We start from the raw sequence: 19,178 nt of genomic DNA, 5'->3' as shown, positions 1-19,178 counted from the left end.
GGCACAAAAACAGAAATATAGATCAATGGAACAGGATAGAAAGCCCAGAGATAAACCCACACACATATGGTCACCTTATCTTTGATAAAGGAGGCAAGGATATACAATGGAGAAAAGACAGCCTCTTCAATAAGTGGTACTGGGAAAACTGGACAGCTACATGGAAAAGAATGCAATTAGAACACTCCCTAACACCATACACAAAAATAAACTCAAAATGGATTAAAGACCTAAATGTAAGGCCAGACACTATCAAACCCTTGGAGGAAAACATAGGCAGAACACTCTATGACATAAATCACAGCAAGACCCTTTTTGTCCCACCTCCTAGAAAAATGGAAGTAAAAACAAAAATAAACAAATGCTACCTAAGGAAACTTAAAAGCTTTTGCACAGCAAAGGAAAACATAAACAAGACAAAAAGACAACCCTCAGAATGGGAGAAAATATTTTCAAATGAAGCAACTGACAAAGGATTAATCTCCAGAATTTACAAGCAGCTCATGCAGCTCAATATCAAAAAAACAAACAACCCAATCCAAAAATGGGCAGAAGACCTAAATAGACATTTCTCCAAAGAAGATATACAGATTGCCAACAAACACATGAAAGAATGCTCAACATCATTAATCATTAGAGAAATGCAAGTCAAAACTACATTGCGATATCATCTCACACCAGTCAGAATGGCCATCATCAAAAAAATCTACAAATAATAAGTGCTGGAGAGGGTGTGGAGAAAAGGGAACCCTCTTGCTAACATATATATGGAATCTAAAAGAAAAAAAATGGTCATGAAGAACCTAAGGGCAAGATGGGAATAAAGACGCAGACCTACTAGAGAATGGCTTTGAGGACATGGTGAGGGGGAAGGGTAAGCTGGGACAAAATGAGAGAGTGGTAGTGTATATATCGACATATATACACTACCAACTGTAAAATAGGTAACTAGTGGGAAGCAGTCGCATAGCACAGGGAGATCAGCTCGGTGCTTTGTGACCAGCTAGAAGGGTGGGGTAAGGAGGGTGGGAGGGAGAGAGATGCAAGAGGGAAGAGATATGGGGATATATGTATATATATAACTGATTCATTTTGTTATAAAGCAGAAACTAACACACCATTGTAAAGCAATTATACTCCAATAAAAACGTTAAAAAAAAAAGAGGTAGAGGGGAACCTTCAGAGACAGATCAACCCATCATAATATGCAGACCTTATTTGGATCTTGATTCAAATATACTAACTGTACAAATGAAGCAAAATAACTAAATCTGAACACTGAAAGGACATTTGATGATATTAAAGAATTATTGTTACTAATTTATAATATTTTACATAATGCTTTGGTGGTTATGGTTTTTAAAGAACCACTCTCTTTTAAAGATACATACTGAAAAACTTACAGATGAAATAATATGATGTCTGGAATATGCTTCACATAATATGAAAAAGAGGAAGTATTTGAGTTATTGATGCAAAAAAAAAGATAATACTGTTCCTATAATAAAGAGATGTTAATATTCCTGTAAGGAAGACTTGATATGATAGAGTAGCTCTGACAAGTAGAACTTTCTGCAATGATAGAAAGGTTATATGTGTGCTGTCCAGTATGGTAGAAATGTGGCTAGTAATAGTGAGGAACTGAAGTTTTAATTTTAATTTCATTTATTTAAAAAAAAACAGGGCTTCCCTGGTGGTGCAGTGCTTGAGAGTCCGCCTGCCGATGCAGGGGACACGGGTTCGTGCCCCGGTCTGGGAAGATCCCACATGCCGTGGAGCGGCTAGGCCCGTGAGCCATGGCTGCTAAGCCTGCGCGTCTGGAGCCTGTGCTCCGCAACGGGGGAGAAGCCACGACAGTGAGAGGCCCGCGTACCACAAAAAAACAACAGGGAGTTTCCCTGGTGGTCCAGCGGTTAAAACTTCACCTTCCAATGCAGGGGGTGCGGGGTCAATTCCTGGTCCAGGAGCTAAGATCCCACAAGCCTCTTGGCCAAAAAACCAAAAATATAAAACAGAAGCGATATAGTAACAAATTCAGTAAAGACTTTAAAAACGGTCCACATCAAAAAAGTCTTAAAAAATATATATATATTACTAATACGTGCCAGGTAGGACAATACATTTCTTGAGGACTAATGTATTTAGTCAATAGTCAAAAGATAATTACCTTCTCAGCTACTGTATGGTGCTGGGATCCTTTTTCAGATCCTTTTATTCGCATAGTCCTTCCTGTAGTTTAGGAAAAGGATATATATTTGGGGAGGGCTACTACTTAAAAATTCCTATATTGTTTGTTTACTCATAGAAGCTTTTAACTTGGCTTTTTCTTGAAAGGAATACTTCAAATTCAGTTGAAACATTTGCTTTCTTTCCAGAACCTTTCCAGAAATACTTGTGTGTTATTTTTTTGTTCTGCTCTGTGTGTGGTGGTGCTGCTGTTTTTTAATTTGGGAGCAAGGGAAAATGAAAAATAGTGTATTTTTAGAATCATAATAACTCTAACTCCCTTTAATTTTAATCCCATGAATTTGTTGGCTGCCATATGATGTTTAAATACAAAATATTTTAGAATTTGATAAAAACCCATGTTCAATTCTATTCACAATATCCTTTTGAATGTTGATTTACATAGTATGTGATAATATCTGGTAGTCTACGAATTTTAATTATGTTAAGAATTTTAATGGTGATACTTGTAGGAATGATCATCTAATTTTATAAAATTTGGTTTACTCTGTGGTATATTTTCCTTGAGGTTTATTTGATTTCTAAGTGGTTCCTAAGCAACAAATGCATTTGCTGTTTTTCCTTTTTTATTAAAGGTCAAAGTGCTATGGCGGCGGGTGGGGGAAGGAAAGGGTTTTTTGTATTTTTTAAAAAATATTTATTTATGGCTGTGTTGGGTCTTCGTTTCTGCGCAAGGGCTTTCTCTAGTTGCGGCGAGCTGGGGCCACTCTTCATCGTGGTGCGCGGGCTTCATCGCGGTGCGCTGGCCTCTCACTGTCGCGGCCTGTCTTGTTGCGGAGCACAGGCTGCGGACGCGCAGGCTCAGTAGTTGTGGCTCACGGGCCCAGTTGCTCCGCGGCATGTGGGGTCTTCCCAGACCAGGGCTCGAACCCGTGTCCCCTGCATTGGCAGGCAGATTCTCAACCACTGTGCCACCAGGGAAGCCCCATATGCTGTTTTAGTAATGGACTTTTACGGTAGATCCACTCAAGCTGATTTTATAACATTCTACATAAATACTTCTATATGAAGTTTCTCATAACTTCTACATAACTGCTATTGGAAAATGGAATTTTCTTCTTTTCCTAGGCTTGAGATTGAGGTTATGCATTCAAAAGAGATGATGGAGTTCAGATTGAATTTTTTGATACTAATACTTTCTTCTTTCTCCTTTTCCCCTTGTAGCCGGAGAAAACACCTATTTTCTCGTGATAAACTAAAGCTTTTTCTGAAGCAACACTGTGAACCACAAGATGGAGTCATTAAAATTAAGGTAATCAGAACAGTGATATTATTTGTTGGAAAGAAGGGGAAAAAAAGAGAAAAATGAGCGGTGTTATAAAGTTGTAACATTGCAGAAATGTTACTCCAAATTTGGTTGAAAATAGCTCTCTTTTTATCTGGAGCCAGTTTTAGTAATTTTCATTGGATTAAATACTGTTTTTTGCAATTGCTAGAACTGCTAAGTGGGTCAGATACTTCCACTTTTTTCCTTGTATAAAAAGGATCAACCAAGACAGACGAGAATAGAGGGAAAACTTGGAGAAAGAAAAGTTATGGGGAGAATTCCCTGGTGGTCCAGAGGTTAGGACTCCACCTTTCCACTGCAGGGAGCGTGGGTTCAATCCCCGGTTGGGGAACTAAGATCCTGCAAGCCACGTGGCTAAAAAAAAAAAAAAGTTATGCGTGTAGGGCAGCTAGTGCTTTCTAATAGTGTAGTACTGGCTCACAAAAACAGATTCAAAGAACAGTGCTAAAATAGATCCTACTAGATAGGAAAACAATATATATATAATAAAAAGAATCTCAGAGACCAATACTAAGCAGATAGATTATATTTTATTCATAACCACTCAGATGGAAAAAATCAAGTTTAGAAACCTCACATTGTATACTAAGTAAAAAGTTAAATGGTGAAACTAAAACTGATTTTTTTAAATGAGAAATATTTAACTCATACCGGGAGAGAGACACTAAAAAAGCAGGGCTTCTCTGGTGGCGCAGTGGTTGAGAGTTCACCTGCCGATGCAGGGGACACGGGTTCGTGCCCCGGTCCGGGAAGATCCCACATGCCACGGAGCGGCTAGGCCCATGAGCCATGGCCGCTGAGCCTGTGTGTCCGGAGCCTGTGCTCCACAACGGGAGAGGCCACAACAGTAAGAGGCCCGCGTACCACAAAATAAAATAAAATAAAATAAAAAGCAAAAGAATGGGTTAGAGAGATGTATGCATTTGTCAGAAATCATCTACTGTATGCTTAAGATTTGTGCATTTCATTATATGTAAATGTTACATCAAAAGAAAAGATATGAAGTAAAAGAATAGATGAATTTACTGTATGTGAAAAGTAGCATTTCAAATCTAGAGATGAAGATAGATTATTTAATAAATAGAACTGAGACCCTTGGTTAACTATTTGAAAAAATAAAGTTGGGTCTAACTCAAAAAAAAAAAAGGACATGAGATAACTATTAATGTCATTTATGCTGAAGTACTTAGAAGGAGCAGTAGAAAAGAAGTACCAAAGATGAGATTGATTTGACAATATAAACTTATGTAGGTTTAAAAATGTCATGAATATATTTCAAGGGCAAGTGCTGGAGGAAAAATACTTTCAGTGAATACAGTGAGGAGCTCAAATCAATTATAAAACATAAGCACCCCATTAGAAAAATAGACATGATCAAAATTCACAGTGGATGAAGGATTAAAACTTGAAAACATATAAGATAGAATCATCTGAAAGAAATAATTTTCAAAATATTTGTCTTTGATAAGAGAACATAATTTAAGCATTCTGTCTATATAGTATTGAACAGGTAGCCATGTATAGAATGATGCTTGCAAAAAGTTGATTTAGATACTTGTGATAAGTGGCTAGAACAGTGCCTGACACTCGATAGGCAGTCAGTGAATGTGTGAATAGTTGCATATGTGTATCATAAATAGCCAGTTGGCTAATTCACCTAACTTTCTAAGATCTCTTACACATCAGTGAACAAAAACAACCTAATTAGGGAAAAAATGTCGAAGGACATCAGCAGTTATTCACCAAGGAAAACAGTCAGTAAACATGAAAAGAAATTCAACTTTACTTAATAAATATTGAAAGTTAAGGTGACAGTAAACATTTTTCTCTTAGAGTATAATGAAAGATGGTTAGTGGATATTCTAGTATACTTGCACACACGCACACCCCCCCTCAAAACAACAAAGTTTGGGGACTTCCCTGGTGGTCCAGTGGTAAAGAATCTGTCTTCCAATGCAGGGGACGTGGGTGCTATCCCTGGTCGGGGAACTAAGATCCCACATGCCGCGGGGCAACTTAAGCCCGTGTGCCACAACTACTGAGCCTGTGTGCTCTGGAGTCTGCGAGCCACAACTAGAGACCCTGTGCACTGCAATGATAGATTCTGCATGCCACAGCTAAGACCCGACACAGCCAAATAAATAAATAAGTAAATAACAACAACAACAAAGTTTGATACCCTGTGTGTGAGTGTAGACTGTTGTTACGAGTACCTGCAAGAACACAAAGATGTGGTATTTTTGTTTATTGTGTGTGTTGTGTGTGTGAATGAGGACACCTTGGCAATTAATATATTAAAACCTATTTTGACCTTTATTGGGTATGTATTTGAGAAGAAACCACCCATTCATACTTAAAGGGCAGTTTTCTACATTCACAGGTTATTTAAGTGGGATAGTAGACAGCCATCTTAATGGAATTAACTTTAATGTAAAATCTTAATGGACTCTAGATTTACTCTGATGGCCAGAACTGATTGACTTTTAGGTGTTAAAAGCTATGTTCTACCAAAAGTAAAAATATTATATAGAAAATTGAATTCCAAGTAGAAGCATTCCTATTTTGTTAATAACTTAAAATTTTGCATTATCACATTTTCTGTATTTCTGTAAATGGCATTTTTTTTTTTTTTGGAGACAAAGAAAGAGTGATGATCTTGGCCATTAGACCAGACGTAATCTTCAGAATTGCTTAATCAAAAATAAGAAGTTTAGGGACTTCCCTGGTTGTCCAGTGGTTAAGAATCCGCCTTCCACTTCCCTGGTGGTGCAGTGGTTAAGAATCCGCCTGCCAATTCAGGGGACGTGGGTTTGAGCCCTGGTCCGGGAAGATCCTACATGCCACGGAGCAACTAAGCCCGTGCACCACAACTACTGAAGCCCGCGCGCCTAGAGCCCATGCTCCGCAGCAAGAGAGGCAACCGCAATGAGAAGCCCATGCGCCGCAATGAAGAGTAGCCCCCACTTGCCACAACTAGAGAAAGCCCGCGTGCAGCAACGAAGACCCAATGCAGCCAAAAATAAATAAATAAGTAAATTTATTTATTTATTTATTTATTTTAAAAAAGAATCCGCCTTCCAATGCAGGGGACGTGGGTTCGATCCCTGGTTGGGGAACTAAGATCCCACATGCCACGGGGCAACTAAGCCTGCGCACTCTAGAGCCCACACGCCACAACTAGAGAGCCCGCGCTCTGGAGCCTGCGCACCGCAGCTAAAAATCCTGCATGCCGCACCGAAGATCCCACGTGCCACACCTAAGACTTGATGCAGCCAATTAAATAAATAAATATTTTTAAAAAAGAAGAAGAAGTTTAGAGTTGGACATGGATGAAAGGTGAACAAGTTCCAAATACGAAGTAGAAGGAGAGAAACTCTTGATTTTAGCAAATTATCCTAGAACCACACCACTCGTGGTAAAGATGAGGTTGATTTCTCCAAACTTAAATTTTGAGTTGAAACTTTATAGGAATTGATCAATATTTCTGCTTTTATCCAGACCAACTTTAAAATTTGATACATAAAGTATCTAAGTTATCACTCCAAACTGGGGGGGAATCTAAATGTTCAGCAGTTAGAAATGGCTAAGAATGTATTGGTTTAATACAGTGGATTTTTTAATATTAAATATATTGGTTATTTATTTACATAGAAAATCTCATACAAAATTAGTCAAAAGCAAACAAAAAAGATTATTGTATAAATGTAATTTTGAGATAGTTTTAGAATTCAGGAAACTTGAAGCATTCTTGAGTACTTTATGGTGAAGCAGTCCTTTGAATTGTTTTCTTTATGGTAAATCTGATTAATTATATAGTTTTTAAAAGGATTAAGAAATAAAATATATGTTACTGCATAATACACATAAAATTCTAATGGTTTTGACCTGGTCTTTAACAGTAGTCATATGACATGTTAGAGCTTATCTATATATGGTTTACTAATGTGTTATTATTGTACCCTGTGTCTTTTTTTAATGAAGGCATCATCTCTTTCAACATATAAAATAGCAGAACAAGATTTTTCTTATTTTTTCCCTGATGATCCACCCACATTTATCTTCAGTCTGGCTAACAGAAGAAGAGGGAGACCTCCCAAACGAGTATCTGTTAGTCAGGTAAGTAGAGAACAGATAAAAACTACATTGTAGTTCTTAATAAAAGTAACCAAAATTAAGAGTGGGATTTGGCTCCCTTCACCTCTGTAGCCTGTAAGAAGGAACACATTTCTTCACACACAAAAAAGGTGGGTACTGTATGTTAAAAGGTGGGTACTGTAAGCCTCATTGCTTAGCAATGAGGCTTGTAGAAGTTTCAAGTGTGAATTAGACATGATTCTCATGCCACAGGGATTTTATACTGAAGTGGAAGCAAGCCTATAAGCAATCACTAAAATGTAAAGCAGAATGAAATACAGGGAATAAGTTATGAAATTGAAATGTAAAGATCATTTAAAAGATACGAGATAATGATATCACAATTAAACAGGCTAGAGACCTTAATCTCCCAAGAAGTAAAGTAAAAATAAACTTTTGACATGTTTAATATTGGCTACAAAAATGTCTCTGACATATCTTTTCTCTGTCTCTTTCTTATTTGACATCTACACCATCTAGTTCATAAAGTACTCTGGAAGATTTTTGTTTGTTTGTTTTTCTAATGCATTTTTTTTTTTTTTTTTTTTGTGGTATGTGGGCCTTCCTCTGTTGTGGCCTCTCCCGTTGCGGAGCACAGGCTCCGGACGCGCAGGCTCAGCAGCCATGGCTCACGGGCCCAGCCGCTCCGCGGCATGTGGGATCTTCCCATACCGGGGCGCGAACCCGGTTCCCCTGCATCGGCAGGCGGACGCGCAACCACTGCGCCACCAGGGAAGCCCTCTAATGCATATTTTTAAGGCTCCTCTTATATATTACTGGTTGTTTTTCCTGGGAGGTTTTTGTACTAATTTGTAGAACTATAGGATTAACTCATATTCTGTATGTTACTATGATTAGAGTTAATAGATGTTCTGTTATACTTTAGAATAAAACCTTAGTATAAAGTATAATTGAATTTTTTGTTTTTATTTTTACTGTAAGAACAAAGCAGACCATCAGTTTACAACTTTAATGGTTCTACAACTTTAGTTTTCTGGGTTTTTGTTTTTGGTTTGTTTTTTTTTAGGAGGACAGCATTGCTAATAAACAGACTGTTGCAGGTTATAGGAACAGAGCTACTAAAGAAAGAGACAAACTTTTGAAACAAGAAATGAAGTCACTGGGTGAGTTTTAATGTAAAGGATATACCAAAGATCTTGGCGAAAAAACAGGCTTAATAAATGTTAGTTCTCCAATTCCTTCACCTTCATTTGTTGTCTGCCTTCTTAACACCTTTTTTCTCTCCAAAAACTGTTAGTTATAGGAAAGAATATTTCTCTGTGCCTAGGCAGGGGGTGTTTCTAAAATGGCATATTTCTGTTTTTGTTTTTCTTAAGCATAATTTTTTCCCTCAGATTATAATTAATTTCTTTACTAAATGAGACCTCTGTTTATCTCTTAAAACAGTATTTCAGGGTATAACATATCCCCTGTTAAACTGACCTAATGCTAGATTAAGCACAAGTTGGCAGTTTCTAGGGCTTTCAAACTGTTTTGGGCCATTTTTATTTGATTCCTACAGCCTTATAAAACATTGCTTCCCAAATGTGACTGTACACAGGAATCACTTAGAAATCTTACTAAAATGAAGATTCTAAATTAGTAGGCCTGGGTGGGAGAAGAGATTCTGCATTTGCAACAAGGTGATACCTTGCTGCTGGTCTTAGGACCACACTTTGAATAGCAGGGCTTTCAAAGGCAGGTATATGTTTGTCCCACTGCAGTAGTTTGTCTTAAACACAGACAACTTGCTCTTCCCATTTTAATCACTTGCTGACTCCCTCCAGGAATTTACAACCCCTGGGAGTCTCTCTTGATCTCATTTAACCTTAAGATATTTCAGGGATTCTTTTGTTACATTAAAAAAATGTGTTACTTTCTGTCTGTGTACCTTTCTAAGTTTGACCTTCTCCACAGCTTTTGAAAAGGCTAAATTAAAAAGAGAAAAAGCAGATGCCCTAGAGGCAAAGAAAAAAGAAAAGGAAGATAAAGAGAAAAAGAAGGAAGAATTGAAGAAAATTGTTGAAGAAGAGAGACTGAAGAAGAAAGAAGAAAAAGAGAGGCTTAAAATAGAAAGAGAAAAGGTATACTCAAGTATATTAGTTACGCCCTCCACAGATAGTTAATAGTACTTTATATATTTAAATTCATGGTTAATTTTCAAATGCTTTTATCACTTTCATTTACATTTATAGTTGTGCATAGAGCACTGATAAACAGTACTGGTTTATCTCCCTTTTGCTTTGGAAGATTTAAGGAATGATTTAAGGTTCAACATATATGCATGCCTTTACACCTCAAAGCCTCTTCTAAAGTACAATTATAAAGTTGATTTTCTTCATTATTTAGACTTCCATATTTAGGGAAGACAATATATGTAAAACTTTCAAAAGTAAAATACATTGTTAGAAAAGTACAGTAAAATGCATGATTAATAAGAATTAGTGCAGTGTTCTTATTCTCCTTAAAGAATAAGGTATCTGTGATAATAGGTATTTCAGCAAATCTTTGATTATAATCTTCAGCGGTAGATATTCCTTAGAGAATTCTATAGCTGGTTTCTTCTAAAGTCAGTCATTGTCATTGGTTTTCTGGGATATTCACAAGTAGCCTAGGTGTTACACATTGTGCTCATTTAAATTGCCTGTGTTTCTTGAATTATGTCATATAGCCCCTTGGGTGGGAGTAGGGAGTGTCTGATACATGTTTACTCCAGAAAAATGTAGAAAACAAGAAAAAAAAAACCACTTGTAATCTAAATGGTAACATTTAGAGATAGCATTAATGCTTTGATTAATTTATTTCTAGTCTTTATTCTGGGCCTTAAACAATAAGATCCAGTATTTATAATTTTGTATATATATTTTTTGTTTAACATTATAAACATTCCATCATGGTATTAAATAAACTAAATAAGTGAGGTGGAATTTTTTTTTGAGGTGGAATTTTTAGTGACTGCATATAATCATTAATCAAATAGTTATAGGTAAATGTTTAAAAATTTTTGCTCATAAATAATGATACTTTGTTCAAATTTATGAACAAAAGTCTTTCCTCTTTTTGGATTGTGTCTCTGGATAAATTTGTAGAACTGAAATAATAGGTCAGGGGTAAAAACATTTTTTAAACTTTCTATACATGGTGGACGTAGGTATTTGTTTGCCATATGTACTTATGTATATTCACTTAGCAACAGTGAATGAAAATACCCATCTCATTACATCCTGCAAGAATTATCTGGGGGAGGGGGAGCTTATTTCAGCAGACCGCTCGAAGCACAGTTAATAAGTTCTGTAACTATCTAGTTGTTTCATGTTAAATTTGATAAGTGTATATCTGTTTACTTTCAGTGTTACTAAATTTCAAAGAAAGAATATTAACGTATATTAAACATACATATTACATACATTAACATATATTTATTGGAAATAATTATAATAAAATATTTTGTTTACATTTTGCTTTATTAGAGACTTTTTAGGGTATTTATCTTGCAGTTTCAAATACCAGAAACAAGAAGTAAGGGTTTCAAAAGACCAAGTGAGCGAAAAGTTCACCAATTGTATACTGTCCCCTCTGTGTGTCTCTAGGCAGTTAGTCAGGTTTAAATGAATCTTGAAAACAAATGTATTACAAATATAAGGGGAGGTTTTATTTTAGGTACTCTAATAACTTCTTACCTCTTTAGTTAAGATCTAATTGATTTAAAGTAGAGGGAGAGCTGCTATAGACAGGGTTGGATTGAATTAATATTTATCCAGGAGCTGCTATGTGTTGAACATTTTTCATCTTTGTAGCAGTTCTTTCAGGCAGGCATTGTTTTCATCAGTGGTTTTAACACTTTAGTGTGCATCAGAATCACCAGAAGTGCTTATTAAAACATCAGTTGCTGGGTCCTAACCCCAGAGTTCATGGTTCAATAGGTCTAGGTAGGGCTCAAGTAACTGTATTTCTTACTAGTTCTGAGGTGATGCTGATGCTGCCTTATAAATTTCTTATAAGAATTTTTATTAACCTTTTGTTATAGGAAAGAGAGAAATTGCGTGAAGAAAAGAAAAAGTATATGGAATACTTAAAACAGTGGAGTAAACCTAGAGAAGATATGGAATGTGATGATCTTAAGGTATGAGCATGTTCTGTGATGTTTCACACACCTGTGTGACAAAGGAAATAGCCAGTTAAGCAAATGCTTATATTTAGAGTTCCAAAGTAGCATTGTTAGTATTTTATAACAAGCTTTGATAATGATTCTTATTCTGTGGAAATAGTTGGTCATCTGTGCTATCCTTGGTAGTCCAGTAACCACCAGGGCCAGGCATACATTTAGTTTGATTGCTAGACAAAGACTCTGCTCATCTCCAGAAATAACCAAAGTATCCAAACCAAACTTGTTCATCTCAGTTTATAAGGAACAATTTCTAAGTCAATAGATGATGGATTAATTCTGTTCCATATCCTAAGGAAAATACTGCATTGAAGATCATATTGACATGGCTAATGCCTTGACCTCAGAATCTAGGTTAGGAGTCCTTCTTAACTAGGAAAGGTAGTCAGAAGTATAGTTCAGCCTAAAGTTATGTTCTTAGTTTGATGAAGGAAAAAGTCCCTAGAGACTGTGATTTAGTAAAGTTGGAATAAAGCCACAGCATCTATAATTTTTAAAGTTCCAAAGGGGATTATGATAAACATCCAGTGTTGAGAACCACATGAAATAATTCTTTACATGAAATTATTCTTTTAGGTAAAGAGTATATCATATCTGTCTTTTACAATTTCCTGTACTTGGTTCAAACAGTTATATAAATTGTTTAATCTTGCAGGAACTTCCAGAACCAACTCCAGTGAAAACTAGACTACCTCCTGAAATCTTTGGTGATGCTCTGATGGTTTTGGAGTTCCTTAATGCATTTGGGGAGCTTTTTGACCTTCAAGATGAGTTTCCTGAGGGAGTTACTCTAGGCAAGTGCTATTGCTGTGTTGTAGTTCACGCTAAAATTAGTGGCTTAAAGGAACAAGTTATTCTCTCTCAAAGTTCTGTGGAGTCACTGGACCCAGCTGTCCAGTCCTTTCTTGGGGTCCTTCATGTGATTACAATCAGACAGTGGCTGGGACTGGAGTCATCTGAAGGCTCACCTGGCTAGATGTTCAAGATGGCTTCTTCACACACGTGCCTGATGCCTCGATGCTCCTCCACATGGCGTCCCACTCCATCAGAGTAGCCTGCACTTCTTATGTGGCAGCTGAGTGCTCCAAGAGGCTGGAAGCAGAAACTGCCAGTTTTCTTAAAGGCCAGGCCTGGAACTAGCAAGCCTTACTTCTGCCATATTCCATTAGTTAGGCCTGCTGGGATTCAAGGAGGCAAAGGAACAGACTACTTCTTGAGGGTGGCATGGTATGTAAGTGCAGGGAGGGGAGAAATTGACAGCCATATTTGGAGACAAGTTATTGCCTAACTTTAATTTATGATTCTGTTTTGCCTCTGCACTTACGTATTATTACTTTTTATTTACATCATTTATAAGAGCTAAATTAGTGTGAGAAGGGCTTTGGATCCCATTTTAGATTTTTAGCTACCCAACAGCAAAATAATTTTCTTAAGATCCAAATAAAGATTCTCAAAGACAGAATTATAATGCCACTCTTATTTTAATAAGAGTAAATTCTTCAGGAGCGCTTTCACATTCCCTCAGTTTTTCTTTATGAGCTAGGTGAAGCATGAATCATTGTCCCTTACAGATCAAGAAGGTCTAAACAATGCTGGTTTAGGTAAGAAATTTAGGTTAGATGAATTAGATGAGAAACATTTATGACTTGAACACAATTTTAAGATTACACCTAATGCTGATGATTACCTCTTATGTGCACTATTTGGTAAACAGTCATGTCCCACATAGCTCTTCAGAACAGTGGGACAACAATAACAAATCTTTGGCATTGTTATTCAAATTAGAGTAAAATTATAATTTTTAATATATGCCTTAATTTGCGTCTCAAATTTAAACTTAGATGAAATACTGTATCGATCTACTGAGACTAATTTGGCTTTCTTTGGCTTATGATTTTATTGTATTTTATTGTAATCATTTTAAATTATTTTTGATTTTGGCTTGAATAATATTTGGCTCTACTTTGATAAATGGGCAGTTAAGAAAATAGTTACACAGGCTATTGTTGATTAAAATGTTTATTATTCCAATGGAGTTGTTTTTTCAGTACATGACCAGAACTTTAAATTCATTTTAAACATTTTATTCGCAGAAGTGTTAGAGGAAGCTCTTGTAGGAAATGACAGTGAAGGCCCACTATGTGAATTGCTTTTTTTCTTCCTGACTGCCATCTTCCAGGCGATAGCTGAAGAAGAAGAGGAAGTAGCCAAAGAGCAAATAACTGATGCTGACACCAAAGGTCAGAATTCAGTGTTATTGCTTGCTGATAGTAGCTTTGTAGTGAAACTAATTTTGGGTTAGTTAATTTTTAACTTTACTTGGCTTTTACAGTTATAAAATTACTTGATTTTTGAGTCATATACTAGAAACGCATCATCAGTTGTCTTAGAACAACTTTGTTTTAATGTATCCTGTTTCTGATGGCCTTAAAAATGCTGCAGCCCCTACCCCACCAATCTGTCTTGCTTTTTACTCCTTTAGATTTCTCCTGCTATTTAGGAGCATTACAGATTTCATTGACTAGTATCTGTAATTCCAAGAAATTCTACTAAATAGCACTGATTTTTTTTCCCCACCTAAGGAATTATTTCAATTGTTGTTATCAATATTTTAAATTGAAAATATTACCACTGATTTCATTTCCTATCTGACAATTTTTAGACCAGAGTTAAGTAAAATTTAGTTTTTAAATTTCACTAATTGGTTTGAACTAGAAATTTTGCTCTTTAAATTCTATACAGTTAAGTATCTAGAGTCAGCATGTGGTACATATTAATGTAGGAATAATTCTTGGGGAAATCCTTTTTTATTTTTAATACAGAGTAGAGTATGTTCACTGTTTTATTTAGGATTTACCTCAATCAGGGGAATTGTTAAGCATTTATATTAAAAGATTGATTTGACTTCCTGAATAATGCTGTCTGTGAATTTTGCCACATATGAGATGGGACTATTAAACAATACTTCAGTGTATTCCATAAAAATTTACAATAAGAGATAACTATTTGGAGACATCTTGATAGCAGAATCTTGGTAGAAAAAAAATGGGACATTCCTCCATTCAGATAGCATGGTTGGCCATAGATAATTTGAGCTAATTTCCTTTATGCCTGGTCGATGAAGCAATAGGATAATTATAAGTATGTAGCCAATGTCAGCTGCCTTTTGATTTTACAGGCTGAGTTCAAGCAAAATATATTCTCTAGCTTGAGTGCTAATCACCATAGGTCCCTTATCAAGGCCATTTTAGCAATGTGGTCCTCATTGTCATCGCAGATGATTTAGTCAATTAAATGAAACTCTACTAAAGGGAAGACAGAAGGGTAAATCCATTTATAAAACATCTAAAGATTTTCTAATGACAAGTATGAGCACTAAAGATGGATTATCTAAGAGAGACAATGTAACATATATTCGTTCTTTTAGCCTTTAGGTTTTCTTAATGACCAATAACATCACAGGGTTATTGACCAAATTCTGACCTTAATACAAGACATAAACCTTTTTTAAATTCAGGATTTGAAGCAGGTGAATTTTGTAGTTTTGGAAATCTTGATGACAAACAGTGGAGTCAAAAGGAAATTATATTGAAAAATCAGCTAATGTAAAGGAAAAATATATGTAACTGTTGACGTTTGTATTGCCATTATATTTTCTATTCATGATTTGTTTGATCTGCAATTTTTATAGCTCTGCTCCTATGCAGAACTGTCTATAAATATAAAGTCTACCTCTGAATAAGTATTGACCATTAAATAAAGGTTTTAATGCTCCTTTTGAAACTATTTAAATGTTAGGGAGGGAGAAAAAAATACTACAGGAATTTCACCCTTCTCTCACTTGCGTATTATTATTGGCCACATTTTAAATGGTTATTTCAGTTTCATTAAGGGCCCTAGGCTGTTCCCCCGGATATTTTTCCTATGTTCTCCCATCTCAGTAACAAAAAAAGCTCTTCCGTAGTCTTCCTGAAAGCAACTGAATAATCAAATGGGATTGAATATTCTTTTACTTCCTCTTTAGCTGGTCTTATTATGTAAGGTGTTTCTTGCTATTTTTAGAAATCGGGAAATTGGGCAGAAGATAAAAGCATGAATTTATCTTAGTGATGAAAAAACTGAGGTTCAGTGAGGTTATTTACTGAAGATCACAAAGATAGTAAGTGACCACAAAGCTAGTAAGACACTATATATGTGTTGTTTCATTTAATCCTCATACCACCCTTGTGAGGAAGATGTAATTATTTTCTGCCTTTTACATATAAAGAAACTTAGTCTTAAGGAGTTTAATTAACTTGCCCAAGACATTTGGCTAATAAGAAAGTGACAGGATAAAAACTCAGGCACTCTGGCCTAGAGCCTCGTAATGACTGTTATATTACCTTATTATATGGCAAAGAAGTAATTATCTGTCTTCAAGAACATCTAATTTCTTTGGTCTTTGGTCTCCCTGTTTTTATATCAAATCTTGGAAATTTTGACCAGCAATTTTTTAACTCTTCTATTAAAAATATCAGTTCCTCTCGTTAGTCTTACATCATGAACTTAAATGCCTTTCAAAGTACAGGAAAAAGAGCATTCTCCTTATATAGAATAGTTTTGTGTATTTGCTGAGATGTTACTGTTTAGTGTTGAAATTGTGTTTACCTAATTCTAGATTATGATGGTGATAAATGTATCTGTTTCACATAGTCAAGCCATATACAGTTCAGCTATATTCTCTTGGTATGATGTACCTGAGTGACTGTCTCGGCAAATCCTAGAATGATATTTACAGCTTCTTGAGAGTGCAATTTGGTAGATAACTGAGTTAAAGAATACATATTTTAACATGTTAAATACAACTAAAAGTAAGCTGTCATTTTGTTGGTTGTCCATTTCCTAAGGCCTTTGTCCTAGGAAAATTATAACTTACTATAGATAAAATAGGTTGAATTGCTGCAAAGGAAGAGAACCAGTACCCTTATACAGCTCTGTAACTAGGACTGTTGTTAATTTTGGACTGCCTGTATTAATTTTAAATTTGTTTGGCTTTATATGTAAAATGAAAATTGAAAAAGTTTTAGGTCTAGTATTTCCCTAGTCATTTTGACTAGATTCATGGCCTGGTAGGAATAACTTATGCATATATGTAACATTTAGTCAGATAACTTCTCCTGTGTGGTAGTGTTTATGCTTTAAATGCCATGAAATTGTCAATGACTGTAATCAGAGCCGCCTTTTTCCTTTAGTAAAGGACAGCACTTCTGTTCTCTAAGGTTCATTTTTTCAGCTTGTGAACTTTGGGGAGGGAATCATATAGTAGAAAGTTAAGGAACCACAGAACCAGGTTAGCCCAGTGATTTTCCAACTCTAATCCATGGAGCTCTACAAATTGTACAGGAATTCCTCTGTGCTACTGCAGCAGAGTTGGAAAAATGAATGGGCAGGATTGTCATCTCTAGTCCCTACTTTAACAAGGGCATCTTTTATCTCTTTTATATTGTACTTCCAAGAAATACTTGAAGAATTTGAAAACTGCCAATCTAGACTTACCCCTGTAAGAAAAATGAAGCCAATTAAGTGACTGGTCTAAAGCCTACATAACTAGGAACTAGGGATTGGCAGAGTTAAGACTAGAATATACATTATCTGACTCTTAGTCTGAAGCTGTGTCTGCTGTACTTTGGTATAACAGAAGGGCTTTTTATCAGCTTAAAGTTTTTTCATAGGTGACATTTTAATTTTATTATCTGTGTAAGGAACAATTATATATTCTAATGGTTTAAATACATTTGTGCCAGTAGATTTGCTCTTTAGTCCTATTTGTAGGCTAAGTACTGTTTTCAAAGCTAAAGGAATTTACTTAGAAAATACAGGGATATCTTCCTATTGTTTCGTGGATCGGTGAGTTTTCAAAATAAAAACAAGCAATTTAAATGAAGAGGATAAATCTCTGGTTAAGTGATAGCAGTACTATCTTTAAGTTCTTTTACCTCTTTTTCTGTGCTGGTTTTGTGATGATTACAACTTATACTTTGTTATGATTCAATCTTAAAATATTTATAAAAGATTTGGGTATCTTCAAATAGATTCTGATTTTCAAAGTAGACTTTTCTAAAGTTATGTTGAGCAAGGAGATTTGTTTTTCATTCTAAAGTGTATTTCACCTTTTTTTTTTTTTTTTTTTAAATGTGTATGTGCATCTTTTTGGTAACTTGGAAATTGTCTTCTCTCTGTTAAGTAAGGGAAAAATTAGTGTGTAGTGCATGTCTTAGGATTTATAGTTTTAGTTGGATACTAGGCAGAATGTGAAGGATGCTTGTTGTACCTAGTGTTGGTTCTTTTGAGGTTCCTGAATGTTAAGCTGTTTGCTGTTTCTTTCATCATTTTAAAAGGGCATTATTCCCAAATATTCAAGCTTTGATTTGCACTAGAATAAAGTATTTATTTCCTTAAAGATTTAACGGAGGCTTTGGATGAAGATGCAGACCCCACAAAATCTGCACTGTCTGCAGTTGCATCTTTGGCAGCTGCATGGCCGCAGTTGCACCAGGGTATGTGTAGGTTTTATTTTTTTGTTTGCTTTTTTATTTTTATAAAGGTATATTTTACATTGCTGAGGACTTATTGTTTATATTCTAAATGACTATATCATTTTTAACAACTATAGGCTGCAGTTTGAAAAGCTTGGATCTTGATAGCTGCACACTTTCTGAAATCCTCAGACTACACATCTTAGCTTCAGGTGCTGATGTAACATCAGCAAATGCAAAGTACAGGTATCAGAAACGAGGAGGATTTGATGCTACAGATGATGCCTGTATGGAGCTTCGTTTGAGCAACCCCAGTCTAGTGAAGAAACTGTCAAGCACTTCAGTGTATGATTTGACGCCAGGTAAACTATGCAAGTTAGAATTTGTATAACCTGCCTACTTCCTACCCTCTTATCCTCTTACGCCCAGAAAACTTGGTAGCTGATGAGAAAATTTTAGGTGATATTCAGTTTTAAAAGAGAAGGAGAGGGATTTTCCTGGTGACGCAGTGGTTAAGAATCCACCTGCCAATGCAGGGGACACGGGTTCGAGCCCTGATCCTGGAAGATTCCACATGCTGCGGAGCAGCTAAGCCCGTGCGCCACAACTACTGAGCCCGTGTGCCACAACTACTGAACCCTGCACACCTAGAGCCCATGCTCCACAACAAGAGAAGCCACCCCAATGAGAAGCCACCCCAATGAGAAGCCCACGCACTGCAATGAAGAGTAGCTCCCGCTCGCCGCAACTAGAGAAAGCCCGCGCGCAGCAACAAAGACCCAACACAGCCAAAAATAAATAGATAAATTTATTTTTTTTAAAAAGAGAG

General features: G+C 36.0%; 1 protein-coding gene across 3 annotated transcripts in view; it reads left to right on the top strand.

Annotated features, from left to right (window-relative positions):
- BAZ1A (bromodomain adjacent to zinc finger domain 1A) overlaps positions 1-19,178 on the top strand; it is a 93,557-nt gene that overhangs the window by 43,353 nt on the left and 31,026 nt on the right. For all 3 annotated transcript variants that reach the window (XM_024117926.2, XM_055088382.1, XM_028495712.2), the window contains 9 exons: positions 3,412-3,499; positions 7,517-7,651; positions 8,697-8,793; positions 9,587-9,753; positions 11,697-11,792; positions 12,490-12,628; positions 13,928-14,074; positions 18,275-18,370; positions 18,487-18,711. In XM_024117926.2, coding sequence (XP_023973694.1) covers positions 3,412-3,499; positions 7,517-7,651; positions 8,697-8,793; positions 9,587-9,753; positions 11,697-11,792; positions 12,490-12,628; positions 13,928-14,074; positions 18,275-18,370; positions 18,487-18,711 — 1,190 coding nt within the window. The remainder of the gene's footprint in view (positions 1-3,411; positions 3,500-7,516; positions 7,652-8,696; positions 8,794-9,586; positions 9,754-11,696; positions 11,793-12,489; positions 12,629-13,927; positions 14,075-18,274; positions 18,371-18,486; positions 18,712-19,178) is intronic.

The sequence above is a fragment of the Physeter macrocephalus genome, chromosome 11 (assembly GCF_002837175.3).
Source record: "Physeter macrocephalus isolate SW-GA chromosome 11, ASM283717v5, whole genome shotgun sequence".
In the NCBI taxonomy this organism is placed as follows: Eukaryota; Metazoa; Chordata; class Mammalia; order Artiodactyla; family Physeteridae; genus Physeter; species Physeter macrocephalus.
The sequence above is the reverse complement of the archived record's forward strand: the minus strand, read 5'-3'. Positions and strand labels throughout refer to the sequence as shown.